The sequence below is a fragment of the Barbus barbus genome (genome assembly GCF_936440315.1).
Source record: "Barbus barbus genome assembly, chromosome: 42".
NCBI lineage: Eukaryota > Metazoa > Chordata > Actinopteri > Cypriniformes > Cyprinidae > Barbus > Barbus barbus.
In genome coordinates this window covers 16527327-16548352 of record NC_136720.1, presented here as the reverse complement: position 1 = coordinate 16548352, position 21026 = coordinate 16527327, and the positions used below count along the sequence as shown (strand labels likewise).

The 21026-nt window shown below is 36.4% G+C and overlaps 2 protein-coding genes across 3 annotated transcripts; both read left to right on the top strand.

Moving 5' to 3' along the window:
• Positions 1-1350: 1350 nt before the first annotated feature.
• LOC306861910 (protein smoothened-like) lies at positions 1351-10130 on the top strand. Its single transcript, XM_079404394.1, has 12 exons — positions 1351-2183; positions 3185-3393; positions 3469-3678; positions 3820-3992; positions 4206-4425; positions 4526-4649; positions 4742-4834; positions 5317-5425; positions 5586-5771; positions 7144-7292; positions 7773-7907; positions 8066-10130. The coding sequence occupies exons 1-12, from the start codon at positions 1919-1921 to the stop codon at positions 8662-8664; spliced, it is 2472 nt and encodes an 823-aa protein (XP_079260520.1). The 5' UTR covers positions 1351-1918; the 3' UTR covers positions 8665-10130.
• A 2092-nt stretch (positions 10131-12222) lies between these two features.
• LOC306861720 (uncharacterized protein) lies at positions 12223-20991 on the top strand. 2 transcript variants are annotated; one of them, XM_079404141.1, is made up of 20 exons: positions 12223-12336; positions 13187-13342; positions 15553-15665; positions 15814-15922; positions 16235-16351; positions 16575-16636; positions 16905-17084; positions 17275-17460; positions 17541-17640; positions 18085-18226; positions 18475-18658; positions 18794-18893; positions 18972-19090; positions 19185-19222; positions 19294-19412; positions 19500-19645; positions 19898-19992; positions 20088-20166; positions 20242-20350; positions 20810-20991. In XM_079404141.1, exons 1-20 carry the CDS (start codon positions 12225-12227, stop codon positions 20881-20883), a joined length of 2340 nt encoding a protein of 779 aa, XP_079260267.1. In that variant the 5' UTR covers positions 12223-12224; the 3' UTR covers positions 20884-20991. The 2 variants fall into 2 exon arrangements, with proteins under 2 accessions (XP_079260267.1, XP_079260266.1); XM_079404140.1 differs by having other exon boundaries at positions 12251-12336; positions 20088-20350.
• Positions 20992-21026: the final 35 nt, after the last annotated feature.

Genomic DNA, 21026 nt, shown 5'->3' with positions numbered 1-21026 from the left:
CCATGTTAGACGGGCTTTTTAAGGAGGCCCTGTGTTGGGAACACGCAGCTTAGCTTACCAACCGCATCGACACCAACAAGTGCTGCTGTCTAAATCTGATACACCAAACTACTCAAAGTTTATTCCCATCCCTTGGGAATTCCTTTTAGTTTCCATGTAAACAGCCAAATTGGAGCTTTGTATTGTACCCATGGGAATAAGATGAAAATAACGATTAAATGAGATAAACGCAGTCATGAATCACAATGACAAGGTACTCACCAACATAAAAGTCCTGTTTTTGTGTCTACACCACAGGGTTTCACTCAGATTGACACGGTGGAATTGTTTCAAGTAGCCTATTTTTTGTATTACTGTAGATTGTTTTTTTGTGTGTATGCATTATGTATCCAGTAGATTGTGTTCTTCATTAAATTTTTTCATTAGATTTTTACCATCATTACATTTGTGTATATAGTGAATTACCAACATCCTGTTCCTATCTTATTACTATGGAAGCCCATTTCCTCCACCAAAGGGAAAAAATCCTTTGGTAAATCATAATGGACCCTTTTCACAAGACTGTGATGACATGTTTAATAGTCATCAGCATCAAAAATCCTCAAAAGTTTTTTATATTTTATTTTTTTAATGTACATTTATAACACTATAATTTGTATTATATCAGCTTTGCATCAATTTACAAAAAATTTAAAATAAATTTGACATCGTTCTCTCTTCTGACTGCTGTTATCAGTCTCTCAATTTTCTTCCTTTTGTTGAAAGTCATGAAAACACCATTGTGGTTTTTCTTTTGCTATTTGTGGTACTCTCCCATTCACTGCTGTTGAAGTTAACCCATATGATGAAACCCGGAAATGTTAAAAATGTCCATTAGAACAAGAGTCATAATTATGACAAAGTCCAAATTATGAGATACTAAGTTACAACAGATAAAGTAAAAATCGAGAAACTAAGTAATAACTAAAATTATGAGATAAAATGTCAAAATTAAGAAAAAGTCAAAGTTACGAGATTAAAAAATGTTAAAATTATGAGATACTAAGTTATAATTATTTGAAAAGTTGAAATTCTGACATAAAAAGTGATAACTGTGAAATAAAACATTAGACTATTTGGCATTAATATGGTTTACCAAAGCGTGACTTTTTTGTGTGGCATAAAAGGCAAAATGCCCCAAAATATTGAACGCAAATATCAAAAGGCAGAGGGTAAATAAGATAAGATCAGACATGAGGGCAGGTATGAGTGAAGCATGTAAATATTCTGTAGGCTGGCATGGACTGCTTTGAGGGGGATGGGAGGGGGACAGAAGTTTGTGTTATTTGTGTGTATGTGCACCCCCTCCTTGTGCATACCAGAGTCGGGGAAAAAACTGATTCCTGTGAAAGTGTAAGACATTTTGGGATCACTGGATCTTAGGTCTCCGTCCGACGAGCAGATGAGTTTTGCTCATTTCTCGCACCGGTTTTGCTGTAAACTGGGGAACGCGGGGGCGCGCAGCCCCAGGATCAAGTTACAGTCCCAGACTTTTCAAGGCAACATTTCCTCCATCACAAAAGTGGGGGATGGTGAACGCTATTTGGTTTCATCTAACTTTTTAGAGTAACGAAAAACGCAGCTGGGGTAAACTTTATGCTGGAATTTAAAACGCAACCTTTGTTTACAGTTTTCACGCACCGCGTTTGTAAAATGAAGAGATTTTTAATAGTATGTGAGACAGAAAGGAGGCATAAAAAACTTTGGAATCGGACGAAAAGACACTTCTTTTAAAGGGGAAAATGTCGAATCAGGAATCTATGAAATATCCACACTTTGACTAGGTTTGAAACCTTCAAGCGCATTGCGCACGAGTGGAGACCCGACAGTTTATTTGGAAACATTTGATGAAACATCGCTACATTGTTGGGTCTCCAAGATGTCCTCCAAGCGACTCTGCTCCATTGTTGAAGGCTTTTGGATGCTTTGGATCTGGGCAGCAACCTCTATTATCGCTCAGGCTGTCATCTTACACCCAAATGAAACGATATTCAACGACTTTTGTAAGAAATCCACAACGTGTGAAGTATTAAAATACAATACGTGCCTTGGTTCACCTTTGCCGTACACGCACACGTCTCTGATTCTGGCTGAAGACTCAGAAACTCAAGAGGAAGCCTTGGAGAAATTGGCCATGTGGTCTGGTAAGTTACTATTTTGTTATGTAATCCATATAAATGCATTTTTTTTTATTTCTATGTTCCCCTTTAGGGACAATTGAATAATTTAGTAACTGTAAGTCTGAATAAAATCAATTTAATATTTAACATTTTTTGATTGTATGTCAGTTTTGTATTGTTGAATATTACTGAACACATTGTGTGTCCAATGCAGTTCACATGCAAATCGGTTGGAATAAACCCTGTATAGGCTATATATATATATATATATATATATATATATATATATATATATATATATATATATTATTATTATTATTATTATTATTGCTGTCAAATGATTAATCGCACCCAAAATAAACGTTTTTGTTTACATAATATATGAGTGTGTACTGTGTATATTTATTATGTATATATAAATACAAGCACATGCATGTATATATTTAAGAAAAATATGCTGTTTATATATTCAATATATTTATATATAATATAAAATATAATAATATAAATGCATATACATGTAAATATTTTCAAAATATATACTGTATGGGTGTGTATTTATATATACATTATAAATAAATACAGTACACATAGGCTACATTTATTATTTAAACAATGTTTTTTTTTTTGCCTTTATGATTTTGGCGTTCATATTAAACAAAGTTAATTATAATAAATTATATGACAAGATACAGTTTTAAATGACTTTTGCATCAGTTATTAATGCCATCATGTTCTTAATTTTCACAACAGCCCCATAATGAGCAATTCACCTCCTTCCTCTCACATTCACACCTTATTCCCAAAGTTTCCTGCATTGTTCCTGAAAGTCCATTGCCCATGGGCCATTTCCTATAAATATGAAAAAGAAAACTACTGTACCAAGGCTTTAAATATCCACGGGATGCAGATAACTTTAGAAATATCCTCATTTAACTCTATAAATATTATTTTGACAAACTATCAGATGTTAACCAGAGAGCCAATGAGAATTGGACACTATTTTCTCAATCTCTTGTGCTCAGGGTTGAGAAATGCTCCTCGGTGTTGGGCCGTCATTCAACCGTTGCTGTGTGCTATTTACATGCCAAAATGTGAAAATGGAAAGGTTGAACTTCCCAGCCAGCACCTGTGCCAAGCTACACGCAAACCTTGCAGTATTGTGGAGCGGGAGAGGGGCTGGCCCAACTTCCTCAAGTGTGAAAACAAGGAGCAGTTCCCTAAGGGTTGCCAGGTAAGTCTCCCATTTGCACATGCCCAAAAAGTTTGGTCTGGATTGCACATGTTGTGACCAAATTTTGACTTTCAGAATGAGGTCCAGAAGATCAAATTCAACACTTCAGGACAGTGTGAGGCTCCCTTGGTCAAAACCGACATCCAGGCAAGTTGGTACAAGGATGTGGAAGGTTGTGGGATCCAGTGCAACAATCCCCTGTTCACCGAAGACGAGCACTCGGACATGCATAACTACATTGCCATCTTCGGCTCCATCACTCTCCTATGTACCTTCTTTACGCTGGTAGGTGAACCGGTGAAGATGGGTTTTCAAAGTCTCAGGCTGGCCGACTTCCTGGTGTGCAGTATTTCTGACAGAAAGTATTTCAAGTTTGGTCTGCAGTCTTTAATTTTGGATGTTATTCCTGCTTACAATTTCCCACAGGCCACATTTCTCGCCGACTGGAAGAATTCCAACCGTTACCCCGCTGTGATCCTGTTTTACGTCAACGCATGTTTCTTTATCGGAAGTATTGGATGGCTCGCTCAGTTCATGGATGGAGCCCGCAAGGAGATTGTGTGCAAAAGCGATGACACTATGCGGCTTGGAGAGCCATCGTAAGTATAAAGCCAGTGGAAAATCCACAGATTGGATTACATTAAATTAGAGTTATGCTGCATATTACAAATATTGACTGTCAGGAACATTTGATAGCCAAGAAAAGTAAATGAACTGAACAATAATAATAATATAATTATGACTTACCAGATGAATATTTCAAATGAATTATTATGAATAATGCCCATTTTCCATGGCTTACTTTTCTCTAGATCCACCGAGACGCTGTCGTGCGTGATTATCTTCGTCATTGTGTATTATTCGCTAATGTCTGGAGTCATTTGGTTTGTTATGCTCACTTATGCCTGGCACACATCATTCAAAGCCCTGGGTACCACCCATCAGCCTCTGTCTGGAAAAACGTCATATTTTCACCTGGTCACATGGTCTGTTCCTTTCATTCTGACAGTTGCTATACTGGCCATTGCAGAGGTAAGGCTGCTCGTCATTTTTTTTATTTTATTTTTTTTTTGTACGGTTAATATCAGCATATTCACAGTGGTTTATTTTGACACTATGAAATATTCCATAGGTGGATGGAGATTCGGTTAGTGGCATTTGCTTTGTTGGCTATAAGAACTACAGATTCCGTGCAGGGTTTGTTCTGGCTCCTATCGGGGTGGTCCTTGTTGTTGGCGGTTATTTCCTAATACGAGGTGAGAGATATTTTCATTCTGTTTGACAGGTGCACATGGCATAAAGACATGGTTTTATCAGTGTGGATTGATACAAGACTGTTGTTTTCTAGGGGTTATGACATTGTTTTCCATTAAAAGTAACCATCCGGGGCTGCTCAGTGAAAAAGCTGCTAGTAAAATCAATGAAACCATGCTGAGGCTTGGTAAGTTTCAAATTCCTATTTCTATGTTTTTGCAAATTATACAGTATGAACAGCTTTCATTAAGAACAAAATGATAACCACCGAAATTATTACCCAATTATATAAATGTTTTAATTTAAAATACAACCCATGACAGTACAAATGTCAGTAATAAAGGTGTACAGTAAGTACTTATACTGCAGCTGTTGTAATATTATGCTATTTTATTATGACATATGTTTAATAGAAATACTTTTAATATAATAACATTCTCCACAAACAATGTGACACAAAAAGTGTGTGTGCATATGTGAGTTGAGTGAATAGAATAAATATTCTCCACAAACAATGCATTGTACATATAAAGATATCCACTATATATAATATAGTTTATTTGCAAATAATATCTTTAGAGATTATTCACTTTTGATGTAAATTCTGTGGATCATTGACTTGTTCATTCAACTATGAATTAACTAATTCCATTTTTTTCCATTTCTCAGGCATATTTGGATTCTTGGCCTTTGGTTTTGTTTTCATTACTTTCGGCTGCCATTTCTATGACTTTTTCAACCAAGCTGAGTGGGAAAAAAGCTTCAGGGAATATGTACTGTGAGTCTTTTTTTCTATCATCCTGCATTTCTTGACAAAGTAGCATTTTATAGACATGTGTCTATAATGTGTGTTACCTTATCTGCCATATATTGTTTTATGGTTGTGATAATGTAGGGTTACTAGTGCTGTCATGTAACGAATCTGGTTTTGAATACAGATGTGAGGCGAATGTCACCATAGCTCACCAGACCAACAAGCCAATCCCAGAGTGTGCCATCAAGAACAGGCCTAGTCTGCTGGTGGAGAAGATCAACCTCTTCTCAATGTTCGGCACAGGTATCGTAATGAGCACATGGGTTTGGACGAAGGCCACCATCCTTATCTGGAAACGCACCTGGTTCAGGTAGGTAACATAAAAATTGACATTTTATAAAATATTTTATGTAGTATAAAATACTCATTTAAAGGTGGGGTAAGCGATTTCTGGTAGCCAGTGTTGATATTTGAAATCACCAAAACAAACACGCCCCTACCCCAAAAGGGTCTGCCCCTATTTCAGGGCTCTACAGTGTGACCATTTCAGTCGCATTTATGAATGAACTGCATTTTTAAATGAATCTAGTGAGTCAACGATTCAATTACCCATTCGACAGTCACGTACTTCATTCCTGAATGAATCAGCCGTTCGTTCGAACGAATCAATTAAATGAATGATTCAGTGATAAAATCAGTTTAATTTTTAAAGTATCTTTTCTGTTATTTAAATCATTTAATATTTCTACATTCAAAATTGTATATTTAAAACATTAACCTCAAGATGAATTTATGAATTTAATTGCACTTATGCAACCTCTGAGCCACATTAAACATTTGAAATTACACCTACAAGCCACTTGAGTATTCTTCTGTGCCACCTCTGTAGTACAAATGTATTTTTTAAATACTGATTTAATTTGATTGGTATCTTATTCTACTTCTTATTCTACTTGTTTTTATTCTGTTGTTTTAATTAGAAATTATAAAAATATCTAATATAAATATATATTTTTTAATTTGACAAAAGATAACATACTTTTAATAAAGTTAGAAAAATGCCATTACAAAGGTAAAAATAAAATTCCCTGTAAATCACTTTAAGGAGTCAAATATCACCTCGTAATGGGAAAGTTAGTTTTTTATCAGAATTTTTGATTATTGGTTTGAAGGTGCTCCTAAATATTTTAAACACAAGCGCTCCTAAAAAGAAAAGCGTAGAGCCCTGCCCTATTTTGATAGCTCCGCCCCACATATACGTACGCAACCTAGGCAACGATTAGTTCGGTGAAACAAAGCAAAAACAATGTTACACCGTGTCTACACTGGATGCGGCGCGGCGCGCCAAATCTCGCCAGAAAACAGCTGCTGCGTTCTATTTATGACGTGCTGACACAAATTTCAAATGATTTTCAACGGTCGCTTTATCGCGTCCAGTGTAGGCAGACTTTCCTCTTTTGTTTTTTATCCGCCATCTCCATCTTTCTGTTGTCGCCCGGCTCGGCTAATGTCTGTCATGTGCACGGAGCGCTCTCTCCTCCACATCATGAGTAGACACGTCCCTTACTGCTGATTGGCTACAAGTTTGTTTTGGTACTCGGCCCCGACTCAATTTTCTAAAGCGTTTTTGAAAAATTACATACCCCACCTTTAATATACATTTTTATTGAGATTATGTAATATTTTGTGTGTTGTAATAAAAAAAAAAAAATCTAATATGAACCATTTTCTCGCCATCCAAGAATCATTGGCCGAAGTGATGATGAGCCAAAACGCATTAAGAAGAGTAAAATGATTGCCAAGGCATTCTCAAAGCGAAAAGAACTGCAGAAGGATCCAGAAAAAGAGCTGTCCTTCAGCATGCACACTGTTTCTCATGAGGGACCTGTGGGTAAGCACCTCCTCCTTTATTCTAAAGATAATTTTCTCAATTTTTAGGGGTACACTAGCACATAGATGACCTCAAATGGAGCTTGTCCACTGCATGGTATGGCACAGTACGGTTCACTTTTTCCGCTTTTTCCGCTTTTTTGGTACCACCTTGAGGTTCCAAGCGAACCGTAACGTTATCAAAACGTGATGTGTAAACTCTGCTGATCACTGATTGACCGGAGAAAATCGTCACTGCCTGCGTCACTGAAACTTGCGACACAAGACACAACAGATCCGCTAGATTTATATCAGCACAGCCAGCGAAGAATTGAACACAACTCTTTTGAATGAGTGCACCTTTTTTCAATAGGGTCTGGCTGCAGACTTGCACTTAGTAGAAAAGTGCAAAAAGCTAGTCAATCAGCCACATTTAAAAGTGATTTCGCTCCCTATTTTAGACACAAATAAACAACATTCCATTTTTTAACAATTTGTACAGCGGGAATCAACTTTGACCTGAATGAGCCATCAATGGAAATGTCTTCTGCATGGGCCCAACATGTGACCAAGATGGTGGCTAGAAGAGGGGCAATTTTACCACAAGATATCTCAGTGACGCCCACCGGAACACCTGGTTAGTGCTCTAGTTCTTAAATAACAATTTATTAATATATAATCAATAGTTAACTGTAACCAATGACCAGTAGTAGCAGTTTTGTATAATTTCAATAAGAATATTAATAATAATAATAAATCATTCACTATATTAAATAAGCGCATTTTTCCCTACAGTTCCGCCTCCAGAGGAAAGGAACAAACTTTGGATGGTTGAAGCAGAAATTTCTCCTGAAATGATGAAAAGAAAGAAGAAGAAGAAAAAGAGAAGTAAGGAAATACGGCCAACGGGTCCTGCAGTGGACAAAGGGAATCCTGCCTACCACCGGAGGGAGTTTGGCCACAGCTCAGTACCCCGTCTCCCAAAACTTCCAGGTCACCGGAGTCTGGTGGCTAACCTTTGGGAGCAGCAGCGACAGCAGCAGGAGGAACAGGATATGTTACCTGGAGCCTTCCCAGAATTCAGGCCTTCGTGTCCTCTTCCTTATAAGGAGAGGTACGATGGGTTAGAATACTTACGCAATAAACCCTCCAGCCTCCCCCTTGCCAATCCCCTGACTCTACGAGATAGCATGCAAGATTATTTGGGTGGCTTCCAGCAATCATCATGGCAACCTAATGGGGTTTTCCGGTACCTTGGGCAGGAGGCTTCTGCAATGGATGCTGGCAGGACTGCCGTTGTGCCACAGGAGGGGGATGGCAGGAGGGGTGTACCAATACACTCCAGAACCAATCTTATAGAGGCTGAGCTATTGGATGCTGACTCAGATTTTTAAATATTAGGAGTTGTTGGTGCTCATTTTGCGCAGGGAAAGGTGCTGGATACTCATGCCAAACAATGAACCTAGAGCAGAAGTGGTATTGAACTGCTGTGCTGGCTCTGCTTGTCTAAAGGATAATACTTTATGTAACTCTCATGATAATATTAATTATGAACTGGATTTATGAAACATTATTAAAGACTCATAAAGACATTTGTGCCTTCAACATGGATTTTGTAACATCTCACAAGTGATTGTGGTGACAATACATATTGTTCAGTTTGCTAGCTGAGCTAATATGACATAATTTTGATTCCTTTCTTGGTTTGGAAACAGGTTAGTGTTTAAGGGGGCTTTATTCAAGAATGCCACATAACTGGGATCTCAGCTTAAAGAGAAATTTTCTCATTTCTGCAGCACTGGAGGTACCAAATGGAATCACAAAAATAATGACTGTTTTCAAACAGGTTTTCCAATCTTTCAATCAAAAAGATAGCCCCACCCAGAACACATGCCATTTCCTGAGCCAGTGTTGCTTTGTTGGCATAATCGAAAATAGAAATTTTTCAGATCTCTTGACCTGTAAGTGGCGCTATAACCAAATTTGGCATTTGCCTTCAGATCATGGCAACAATGAAGGGTACCAAGTTTTGTTTCGAGAGATTGTAGTACTGCCAAGATACGGTCTCCAATCCAAGTTAGGGTCAACATTGTTAACTTAATCTTATAGTTCACCCAAAAATGAAAATTCTGACAGCTCCTGCATCAGCAGCACCACACTAATGCGTTGTGGCACTCTCGTAAACACCCGTTGAAGACTGACATAGAAAAGAAGAAATTGTTGAATAAAGTTGTTATTTTTGTTTTCTTTGCACACAAAAAGTATTCTCATAGCTTCATAAAATTAAGGCCGAACCACTGATGTCACATGGACTATTTTAATGATGTCCTTACTACCTTTCTGGGCCTGCAACATGGTTGTCTCAGATTGTCTCAGCTCTCAGATTTCATCAAAAATATCTTAATTTGTGTTCCAAAGATGAACGAAGGTCTTACGGGTTTGAAACAACATGAGGGTGCGTAACAAATGACAGAATTTTCATTTTTGGTTAACTATTGCTTTAATGTCATTATTATATTGAATGGAGGATCAAAAAAAGTTCAGTCATTTCTGTGCATCTCAGTTCAATGATCATCTGGTCCAATTTTGGTAAGAATATTGACTGTTTTCGAAAAAGCTTTTCCCGTCTGCCATTGGTCAGTCAAAGAGATAGCTGTGCCCAGAACACATGCCATTGGTTGAGCCAATGATACTGTGTCAACATGTTCAAATAAACATACAGTGTACGAAACAGTGTATGAATGGCTTATTTAAAGTTGTCCCTACATAATAAACTGGGATAGGAAAAATTATTTTTAATATTGAGTAACACCAGTTTTTTCATAGTGGGCCTATAGGCCATTATATTACCATTGGTATGAAAAAAAAAAAAAAATTCACAATTAAACATCCTTGGCCACACCAGAGAAACAGAACTGACAAAAGTGCTATTTCCTCAAAAAAAGAGAGAATGTATTCATAGCTATTATTGTTACTTTTTTTTTGCTTTGGAAAAATTGCCTGGTGCAATCACCAAGTCCAGTCTCATTCAAAGAGAAAAAGAGAATATAAAGGGCATTGCTTTTGTTTAAAAATTGGAGCTCAAAAGGGCAACGGTTATGGAAGATTCAGTGCTATTACAAAAACTATTTTTGTACTTTATTTTGTTTTTTTTCACCAGTTTTATTTTATATTATTTTAAACTGTACATACGTTAGATCACATTCTTGTTTCTTACACCCATTGGAATGATTTTTGTTTCATATATATATATATATATGAATTTGCTTCTCGGTGTGAATTTTGTTTAAAATGTTAAGCTTATTTACACATTTGATTATTTTTCTTTTTTTCTTAGAGCGTTGTTAATATCTGTGGCAATATTAACAAAAAAGCAGCAGTGCCGCATTTTTCGGACAATTTGAAGCTGTCCTTCAAGAATGTATTTTAAGAAAAAGTGTTTAATTAAGATGCTGTGTTCTGTGACTGCGATATTATGTTGTTGTTTTTCCCCCATCACTGTTGCTGTTATTCCCTCATAAGAGCCAGTCTGTCCTTATCAATAATATTTTATTTCAGTATTTTCATGTGTGTTTGTGATCTTTGCTGTTTTCCTGCCAGAGTCTAATTCCATTGTATATATTTTTTAATATTGACGTACCATTAATTAATAAAATGTACTGATATCTAAAGAATTCAGATTATGTTGAATGCTTCAAGGTTATTTTCAATATACACATAAAAAAGGAAATAATGTTTAGTATTACTGAATAAAATTATTTTGTATATTTTGTATTTTGTAGAGAAACATATACCCAACACTATACGAAAAACTGTATCTTTATGTAGTAGTGCATAAAGAAAGATTGGCCCATATATTTTTCTCTCATTGATATTCATGTACTCACAGTTTTTTTTCCAGATTTGAATGATTTTGTATGAATTGTATGATGCTAAATAATAACTTTCGGTAACTTGACAGCTGGCAGTGTTTTAAAAATAGTCACATTTTTACATAGTTTATACAAATAAACACAAAATATATTTAATTGTGCTTGTGTTACCGTTCATTCTAGTCAAAAAAACTTTTGTTTGCTAATACATCGATTATCACTCTATATGACAGAGCTGTTCTGCTTGCGAGTATGATATTGACACCACAGTTCAATAAACAAAAAGCCAGTGATAAGTGACTTACATTTCAGAGGTAATATTGAAAATCAGTTTGTCTGTTTTGCTTCACCAACGAAGTTTCAAACAAGAGCCAGAGCCACATGCAGCGAGTTTAACAACTGAATCGCCGAGAAACACACAGCCACGGTTGCCAGGTTTTCACAGCAAAATCCGCACAATTGCTATCATCAGCCCAAAACTAGCACAATCGCTTTTCAGGGGAGATCCCCCGGTAAAAATCGCTTTCTGGGGATAAATACCCCTGATAAAGTCGCATTTCAGGGGCTAAATATATCACTTTATTGGGGTCGCTCGCTTCATCCCGCGGACATGAAAAACATCCTACGGAAAAGCAGCCTTAATTCCGCATGAAAACCACGGATTTGGCAACACTGCACACATTTGTTCCCGAATAAATCATTGAACAAATCAACTGCGTACCAACCATAAACGTTTATCAAAACCTTCATCATATTCTGAATCCAATTCTCGTCTCATCCAAAATCAAAATGACGAGATTAAAGTTTTAGCGATTACAAAATTATGAGATTAAAGATATTATTTTGAGAATATATCTTTAATTGCTACAATTTTACTCTCGCAATTTTGACTTTATTCTTAATATATGACTTTATCTCTTATTGCTATGGTGCCTATATTCTTGTCATTTTTTTATTAATAGGTATACTGTAGGTCCAGCTGGAATCTTATTGACATTATAAAAATAAATCCAAGGGAAAGTAGGGAGTGCTAAGAAGCGCGCACAGCAGGCGTCGGTGGCGCGCACAGGCCGTGGCTACAGATGGAGATGGAAGTGGAGGTGGAGGCGCGCGACTGTAGCAGGATGGCACACACCAAACAAACGATGTCAACTGATGTGGAGAGTCGGAGGCGACGGTCCACTGAGAGCTCAGGCGAGTATTACAGTCATCTTACAATTATACAGAAGCTCAAAGAGACATTACTCTCATTATCCATTTATTAGAACTGTTTTAACCTAGTTTCTTGGCTTGTCTGCTTTGTTTGTTTTGGTTCCAGTGATTCACCTAATCTATAGAAAGTAGTCACTTTTTTGAGATTTTAAATTATAGAAACTTCCACATCACTTAGTCGTTTTAGTGAATGTTGACAAATAAGAAAGGACTCGGATTTGTAGTGGGATTTTGGGAATGTGTCACACCTGTAAGGAGAGACTGATTTCACTTGATTTCAAATGCCACTGACTAATGTTTTTTTCTACTGCAAATACAAAGTTAACAACATAAGTGATGTGCAAAAAAGTATTTGTTTGTTTTAAATCTGTCATAAATTTAAAGGCCATTTCCATACATATATCATCAATCCATTGCTTAGCTCTAACAAAAAAAAATCATAAGATTTTAATTGCTTTTTTTTTGTCTTTTACAGAGAATGTGCCTTTTTTGTTGTAATCATTTAGTATTGTGATCTTTGACTTCTAAAATATATATTAAAGTTTTACATGTAACAATTAATTAATGCTCATAGGAACATTTGGCTTCTTATTTTGAAATATGGTAGTAAACATTGTTTGCTGTTTTGTTATTTTTATTTCTTTATCTCATGCTATGATATCAATTAGCAATGCAATCAGACACAGTTGATTCACTGATGTTCTGTGGGAAACTGATGTTCATGTGACCATCAGGAGTCTTTCGTTAGTTCCAGACTGACTGGTTGACAGATGACCATGAGAAACCTCTAAATCTGCTGAGACATTGATTTCTTTCTTTGTTTGACCTTTAGAGCCCCTCTGGGACCATGACCCCAAAGGCCGCCGCTGTAGCTCCCAGTGTGACAGACTGTGTATAGCTGGAGCGTTTCTTGAGATCCCAGATACTCCTTCCCCCTGCACCTCCCAGTACTTTGGACACTACACCCCAAAATGCATCTCTGCCCACAGTGAGTGTCTTCCTATAATCTGTCTACTTACTTCATAATTGCAAAAATAGTCATTAAAAAGTTTATATATATTTTTTTTTATATATATGAAAAATTCAGGGTTATTATAGTTATATAAAGTAACCGTTGAACAGTTAAAATCATTAAAATAAATAAAAATAAATGAAATGCTAACAGAAACAGAAGTTTATGTGTGTGTGTGTATATATATACACATACATATACACATACACATATATATGTGTATGTATGTGTGTGTGTGTATATATATATATATATATATATATATATATATATATATATATATATATATATACAGAGAAAAGCATGCATGCATGCACACACACACGCACACACACACACGCACACACACACACACATATACACACACAGTGCCCTCCAAAAGTATTGGAACAGTAAAGACAAAATTGCTCTGTTGGCTGTGGAGTCAAGACATTTACAAATATGATTAAAAGATGAATATGAGACAAAACTACAGAATGTCACATTTTATTATTTGTGATTCAACACATAGATGTTTTACCAGCTAAGAAGTTCAGCACTTTCAGAGTTTCATCCCCGTATCTGATGTGAGCATAAGTATTGGAACAGTTGCCTCACAGGTCTTTCTAAGTGATCAGCTGTGTCCTGTTGCATTAATTCTTCAGATATTAAAAGCAGGGAATGTGTTGTATCAGTTATATTCATTACTTCTGCATTCTGAATCTTGCATTCGATGATGACACACACAAGCCAGGATGAAGATGAGGGAGCTGACTTTGAGAGAAAAGCAAGCAATTTGGATGCTACAAGAAAAGAGGAAGTCAGTTAGAGCTATAGCAAAAACAAAGGGCATGGAGAAATCAAGAGATTGGAAACCACCAGCGACACCAGCAACCAACAACTACCTGATCAGCTGAGAAAACAACAGTAGTTGATGACAGACAAATCATAAAAGCTGTGAAAATGAATCCTAAAAGACGTGTCTGTAAAATCACCAACAACTTCCAGAAAGCTGGGGTGATACTCTGACAATCTACTGTCCTCAGGAGACTTTGACAGAATTACAGATGCTACACAGCAAGATGAAAACCTCTGAGCAGCAATAAAAATAGAAAGGCAAGACTAGGGTTTGAAAAAAAGCACAAAGGTGAGCCAGAAGAGTTTTGGAACTGTGTTTATGGACCGATGAGACAAAGATGAACCTTTATCTAAGCGATGGGAAAGCAAAAATGTGGAGAAAAAAAAAAGCGAACTACAAATGATCCCCTAAGCATTCAGCCTCATCTGTAAAGCATGGTGGAGGTGGTGTCGTGGCATGGGCATGCATGGCTGCCTCTGGAACAGGCCCTCTCAACTTTACTGATGACTTAATGTATGATGACAGTAGCAGAATGAATTTGGAAGGGTACAAAACCATCTTGCCTACCAATATTTAAAAAAATGCCACCAGATTCATTGGGAAGTGCTTCATATTTCATCAGGACAATGACCCAAAACACCCTGCCAGTTCAGTCAAGGAATTTATAAGGGCAAAGAAATGGAAAGTCTTAGATTCAATCTCCAGATTTAAATCCGATTGAACATGAATATCACCAGCTGGAGAGGAGAGTAAAGGCAGAAACTCCCCAAAACAAGCAACAACTGGAATTGGCTGCATTAAAGGCTGGGAAAAGCATTTCAAAGGATGAGACCAAGAGTCTGGTGATGTCTATGGGTCACAGACTCACTGCTGTGATTGTGTGCAAGGGATCTGCAACAAAATAATAGCTTTTAATCTTTTATATCTGCCTTATGGTCATGAATCATTTTGGGAAATCACTGCATTTTAAAGTGATCATAATATAAAACAAGTCATAAGCTTCAAACCATTTCTACATTTACTGTATAGAAATGTTTAGTATTTAATAAATTTTTAATAAAACAGTTTTCATTAGTATTTTTTTTTTTACATTTTTGCTAATAATGTCCCACCAAATATAGCAAAATATGCTTGAGATTAATATTTTTATTATGCATCTTTTCTAATCCAGCTGCAATACTCTGCAAAATGTGTGAAAATATTATTTAATTGTGCAAATTAGATGCAAAAAATACTAGATATGAAATTGGCCCTTGAAAGAACAAGCAATCAGCCATTTTATTTCAAAGAATTATTGCAGACTTTTCTCCAAAAAATGATTAATAATTTAGTTCTTTGTTTTCTTCAGGGCATTCCCTGCATTCACGGTGCACAGATGACGTCTGGCAGGAAGCGAGCATCAGAACCACCATCCGAGCCGAAAACGAGGTGGAGGCACATAAACTTGCCAACAACTACAGGGTGTGTAAATATGAGCGCTTATTAAATATTCCTGTTTCAACAGTCAGAGATTTTTCCAGAGTGAGAAAAAGAAAACCGAACAAGGGTGCAAATCCTTGGAATAACTGGAGGAAATGTTTCAAATGATTTGTTTTTTTCTGTATGCCAGTTTGGTTTCAGGAAATGGAAGAGTCATGTAACCGAACGACCCATTGAAGACCGATCTGACGTAGTTAAGGAGCTTTATTCTGACCTCAACTATATCAAACATAATTCAGGTTAGAAAAAAAATAATAATTTGAAAATTAGATAAATCCCAAAAATGACTAGACATGCAAGCCAACCTTAAAATGAATCGATGTCATTGCTATAGATTAAAAATGGTTAAAAAATGCTGCCAGTTTGTGACCAGAATTAACTGTCTGAGAAAAGTCTAGCATCATTTGTTTGCAGATGCTATGTGACTTTTTATTTATTTAATTTTTTTATATATATCTTGCAGTCTATGCAATGGCATTCCTTAATTTTTAAGTGTGATTTGAATGTTTAAATTATAGTGTGTTTGTTAACTCTAATGTTTTTACTCCTAGGGTCACTGGTCACTCCTGGGAATTTGATATATGTGTTGCTCTTTGGCTGGTGGATCTCCTTATTTTACTTCTTGGTTAGTCTGCTGATGTTTTGCACCATTGCTGGGATCCCATATGGTATGTCAGGGTTCTTTTGTTAACTCATTTTTATTAATAGTCCATTCCTGCTCCGGGTGTATGTTCACTACTGTGTGTACACTTGGATGGGTTAAATGCAGAGCACAAATTCTGAGTATGGGTCACCATACTTGGCCACACACCACTTTCCTTCCTTCCCGTTTCCAGTTGCATTTTGACACTTTATTCTCATTTGAATCTGTTCTCTCATATTTTATGATAGGAAAACTCTGTTTGCAGTTGTCACTTTATTTCTTATGGCCGTTTGGAAAGGCATTACAGAAAGTAAGTGAAAAATATGCGGAGCTTTCCTCAAACACATACAGGTAGCCTATTCATGTACTGTATTTTAAAAAATTGTTACGCTGTTGATTCGATTTGCAAAGCCTAGTTAAATAAGCTTCTCTTATGCCTGCAGCATGGCACATGGCATTCATTCCAAACTCTGCGGTTTTCCATATTTTAATCAATTTTGACTTCCAAGAATTCACTGATTTCAAAACCGAATGTGGATTCTCTCGTCTGACTGCTCGTTTTTAAATTCTTCTTTCAGAGCAGCAGCCTGGTGAGGAAATGTTGTATTAAATTCCCACATTGTGAGGCCATTCTAGAGGTGGATGAGATAAAGGAGACTTCGGAGTTGAAAGAGTCTACACCTTTGCTGTGCTCTGCTCCTGCCGTCACCACAGAAATCCCTTTGACTACACCGCCTCCAAAACAGACTCGTTACTGGGTGAGACTGTCAGTTTTGAGCAGTTTATTTAGCTGATAGGCCATCATTATACTGTAAATCATTCTTGGGGTTTAGCGCATGGTTGCTAAAGTTGAGGATTGTTAACCAGAAGGTTGCTGGTTTGAAGACCAATGAGGGGTAAGACTTAAATTTGAATTCCTAAATGGATATCTTCATGTTTTCTTCCTAGTGTCGGCTGAGTACGTATGTTTGGCTGGTGTTAGGATACCCCCTGCTGGCTGTGGTTCATTTCCTGGCTATCTTCCTGTCCTGGATGCTGGTTTTCACCATCCCGGTGTCAAAGATGAACGTCAGGACCTTGAGCATCATCCTGCTTATGCCACCAGAGGAGGTCATAATTCGGACTGTGAAAAAAGTAAGCATTATTCTGCTGTTTACATTAGTAGATCATCTTTTTTATGTATACTAATGGTTGCCATGTTTTCTTTTCTTTAGCCACAAGGTTGTGAGACCAGAGTGCTGCTGTGCTGTTACCGTGCCTTTAACTGGTACTACTACAAATTTACTGTGGATGGGATCAATGTGTTTGCTGTCAGTATCCTTTATGGGTGTTTATAAAACTAGCTCCCATAAAATGGTACCCTTTTTATTTATGATTTATTAAATTTTTGTGAAAAATACAGGGTGGGAGAAAATAATGATAAAACCGAGGTGAAAATAATCATGAAAATATAATAAGATATGTAAAAATAATAGATAGTAAAAAATTGTAAATAAAGCTAAATGTATTCCCCCCCCCCCCCCCCCCCCCCCTCAGATAGTTTGCATTTATTTTAATTGCAATTTCTTTGTACTTATTTGTGAAATTTACCAGACATTTCTGAGTGAAAATGTTTCTACACTTTATTTATTTTTTTTGGTGTATAAATAACACTGAAATGGTACCTGTTGATAAATACCTTTTGCTTACCTAGCTTTATTGTCTAAATGATATGCACCATTTATTGTCATGGTAAGATCTTTAAAAAACTTTATTCAGATCTGTTGCCTCTGGTTATTATCACTCTGCTGATTGGCTATATGGACAAAGATAATTATTATGTGAGCTCAGAGGGAAAGTTTGCCACAGCAGTGAGCTCTATTATCCCATTGTCTTACTACATTGGGATGGGGATAGCAAGGTAACATTAAAAATCTTAACTTGATTGTTAAAATGATGTTTATTTATTTGTACCTGTTTTAGGTTAATATTTTTATCGTTTTTATATTATGGTTAATATTTGTATAATTTATATTATATTGCATTTTATTTTATTGCATACTCAGAGTATTTTCTTCTTTTTACTAATAATTATTTCAAATAATTTGTTAAAAAGAAAGGTTAATTTTACATGCAAATTCTGTCTGAATACCTTTATTTTCCATGTAGTATTTCTGCACAGAGTAACTTTGCAGTTGGAGCGGTAGTAAATGCCACGTTCGGCTCGATTACGGAGATGGCCTTCTACATCACAGCTTTGCTGCAGGGTCATCGCGCAGGAAACAAGTGCTATGCAGAGATCGTCAAATCTGCTCTGACCGGCACACTGCTGGGCTGCATCCTCTTCATACCGGTGAGAGCGAGTGTGTGTTTGTGTGTGTGTGTTCCTGTGGTGCTGCTTCCTCACTCTCTGTAAAAACTGCCACTTATACAGTACATGTTGTACGTTATAACATTTTCTCTAACAGCTGCATTCTGTGTGTTTTAGGGCATCTGTATGATCATCGGCGGCTGCAAACACAGAGAGCAGCGGTTCAACAGCAGGTCGGCAGGAGTGAGCTCAGCCCTGCTCTTTATATCAATAGGAGGTGAGAGAGCTAAAAATTCACTGTATTTATCAAGTAGAATGAATTTATTTTTGACCTTTCACCTCTGTCTGACCACAGGTGTTTTCGCCCCCACGCTGTTTTCAAAGGCTTATGGAAACTTTATATGTGAGGGCTGTGACAACTCGCCTGGTAACACCACAAAGCCCTTCTTATGTAATAATTGCCACTATGACCTGGTACGTCGTTTACTTAATAAATTTCAAGCCATTTAAACATATTTTAATAATGCAAAGGCCAGTAGTTAAATATGACCTTGATATTTTCATACAGAGTGAAAACAACCGACCCCTTTTTTTGAGTCATATCGAGTGAGTATCTAAACACATTTGTTTTACAGCATAAAGACTTTTAAATGTCTAAATGACGTCTTTGTTTTCAGGCCTTTAGTGTACACAATCTCTGTCCTGTTGCCTGCTGCATATCTCATTGGTCTGATCTTCACCCTTAAGACTCATTCGCATATTTATGATATCCACATCAGTGATGCCCATGGTCATGGTGCGAATTTTTGCTTTTGCTTTTGGATTATGCCATTTTGGTTGTATTATGTTTTATTTAATGTCTTAATTGCTCTGTTTATGTTAGTTGTTAGTGACCATGGTGCAGTGGTTCACTGGTCTAGAGCGAGAGCTCTAGTGGTGCTCATTTTGGCTACAGTATTAATGGCAGCTTGCGCTGATCTCAGCACTGAGCACATCAAACCTATCATCTCCAACTCCATTGTCTCACAGGTACTTTATTTTTTATTAATAATATCTTTCAATAAATACAATAAAGTAAAATGCTTTATTTTACTTCATTTTTTTTACATATGGAATTAATTGTATGATTTTCATGTTATTTTGGTTTTATACTATTTTTTTTATATTACTTTAAAATAATTTATAAAATTAATTTTTATATTTCACAAATGGAATTAAATTAAAGTCCCTGTTCCTGCTCTGTATTAAATCTTGAATATTCACACATCATAATAATTGCAGTATTTTATTGGGGTTACTATATTGGCCATGGTTCCCGAGCTTCCTGAGATAGTCAATGGGATCCAGTTTGCTCTTCAGAACAACATCAGCCTCAGGTTACAATAATTTGGTGTTAAAATAGATGTGCAATTAACTATTTTCACTATGCAATCTGAATGTGGCTTTAATATGGGTATTTGTTATCATGTAGCCTGGAAGTGGGGAGCTGTATTGCAGTTCAGGTGTGCATGTTGCAGATACCCCTACTGATCTTGTTCAATGCTTTTTATGTAAGTCACACTCAAAAAAAAGTTTCTGTTACTCTGTTCTGCAGTATGACACAAGGCCTTTCTGTTTCTCCCAAGGATGTTGGATTTGTTCTCATATTCAGTGATTTACACCTCTGGTCAAGCATCTTTAGCGTTATTCTGGTCAACTACATATTTATGGATGGAAAGTCAGACTACTTCCAGGGTAAGTGTTATAAGTATTATTGATTAAATGAATGGTTTGTACAAAATTAAACTTCTATCATCATTTATGCACCATCATAGCTTTATGTGAGGAACAGCCTTGAAAATCCTGCCTGACTGCCATGATCACATTTACTTTCATTGTATGAAAAGAAAAGCTTGGACATTCTGCTATAAATAACTAACTTCTTTGTATTCTACTGAAGAAAGCAAGTCATACAGGTTTGATAACCAGATAAAAGCTGATGACTTAATTTTCATTTTTGGGGAGCTATTCAAATATTAATTTAAGGGATAATGTATGAACTAACGTATATCAGTTTTACTGTGAATTTCTCTTGTACTTAAGACAGTTAATAGCATCATTAAATTTAATACAGCTTGGTTAGAATATTACAATTGGTTTAGGCTGCATTGTTACATAAAATAGTGATCAATAACAGTTTGTTTTTTTTAACAGGAACGGCTCTGGTGGTCGTGTACCTTATTCTTCTGGCTTTATATTTTTTTGCACCTGCTCCTCTTGGATGTTGAGAAAAATGACTTTTTCCCCTGTTATGTTTTATTGTTCACATGTTTGTATAATGTTTCTGTATATTCTTGTCTTAAATATACACTATAAAATTTTGAATATTTTCCAGCATGTCAAGTATGCAAGTTCTTTCTTGTGAGCCAGA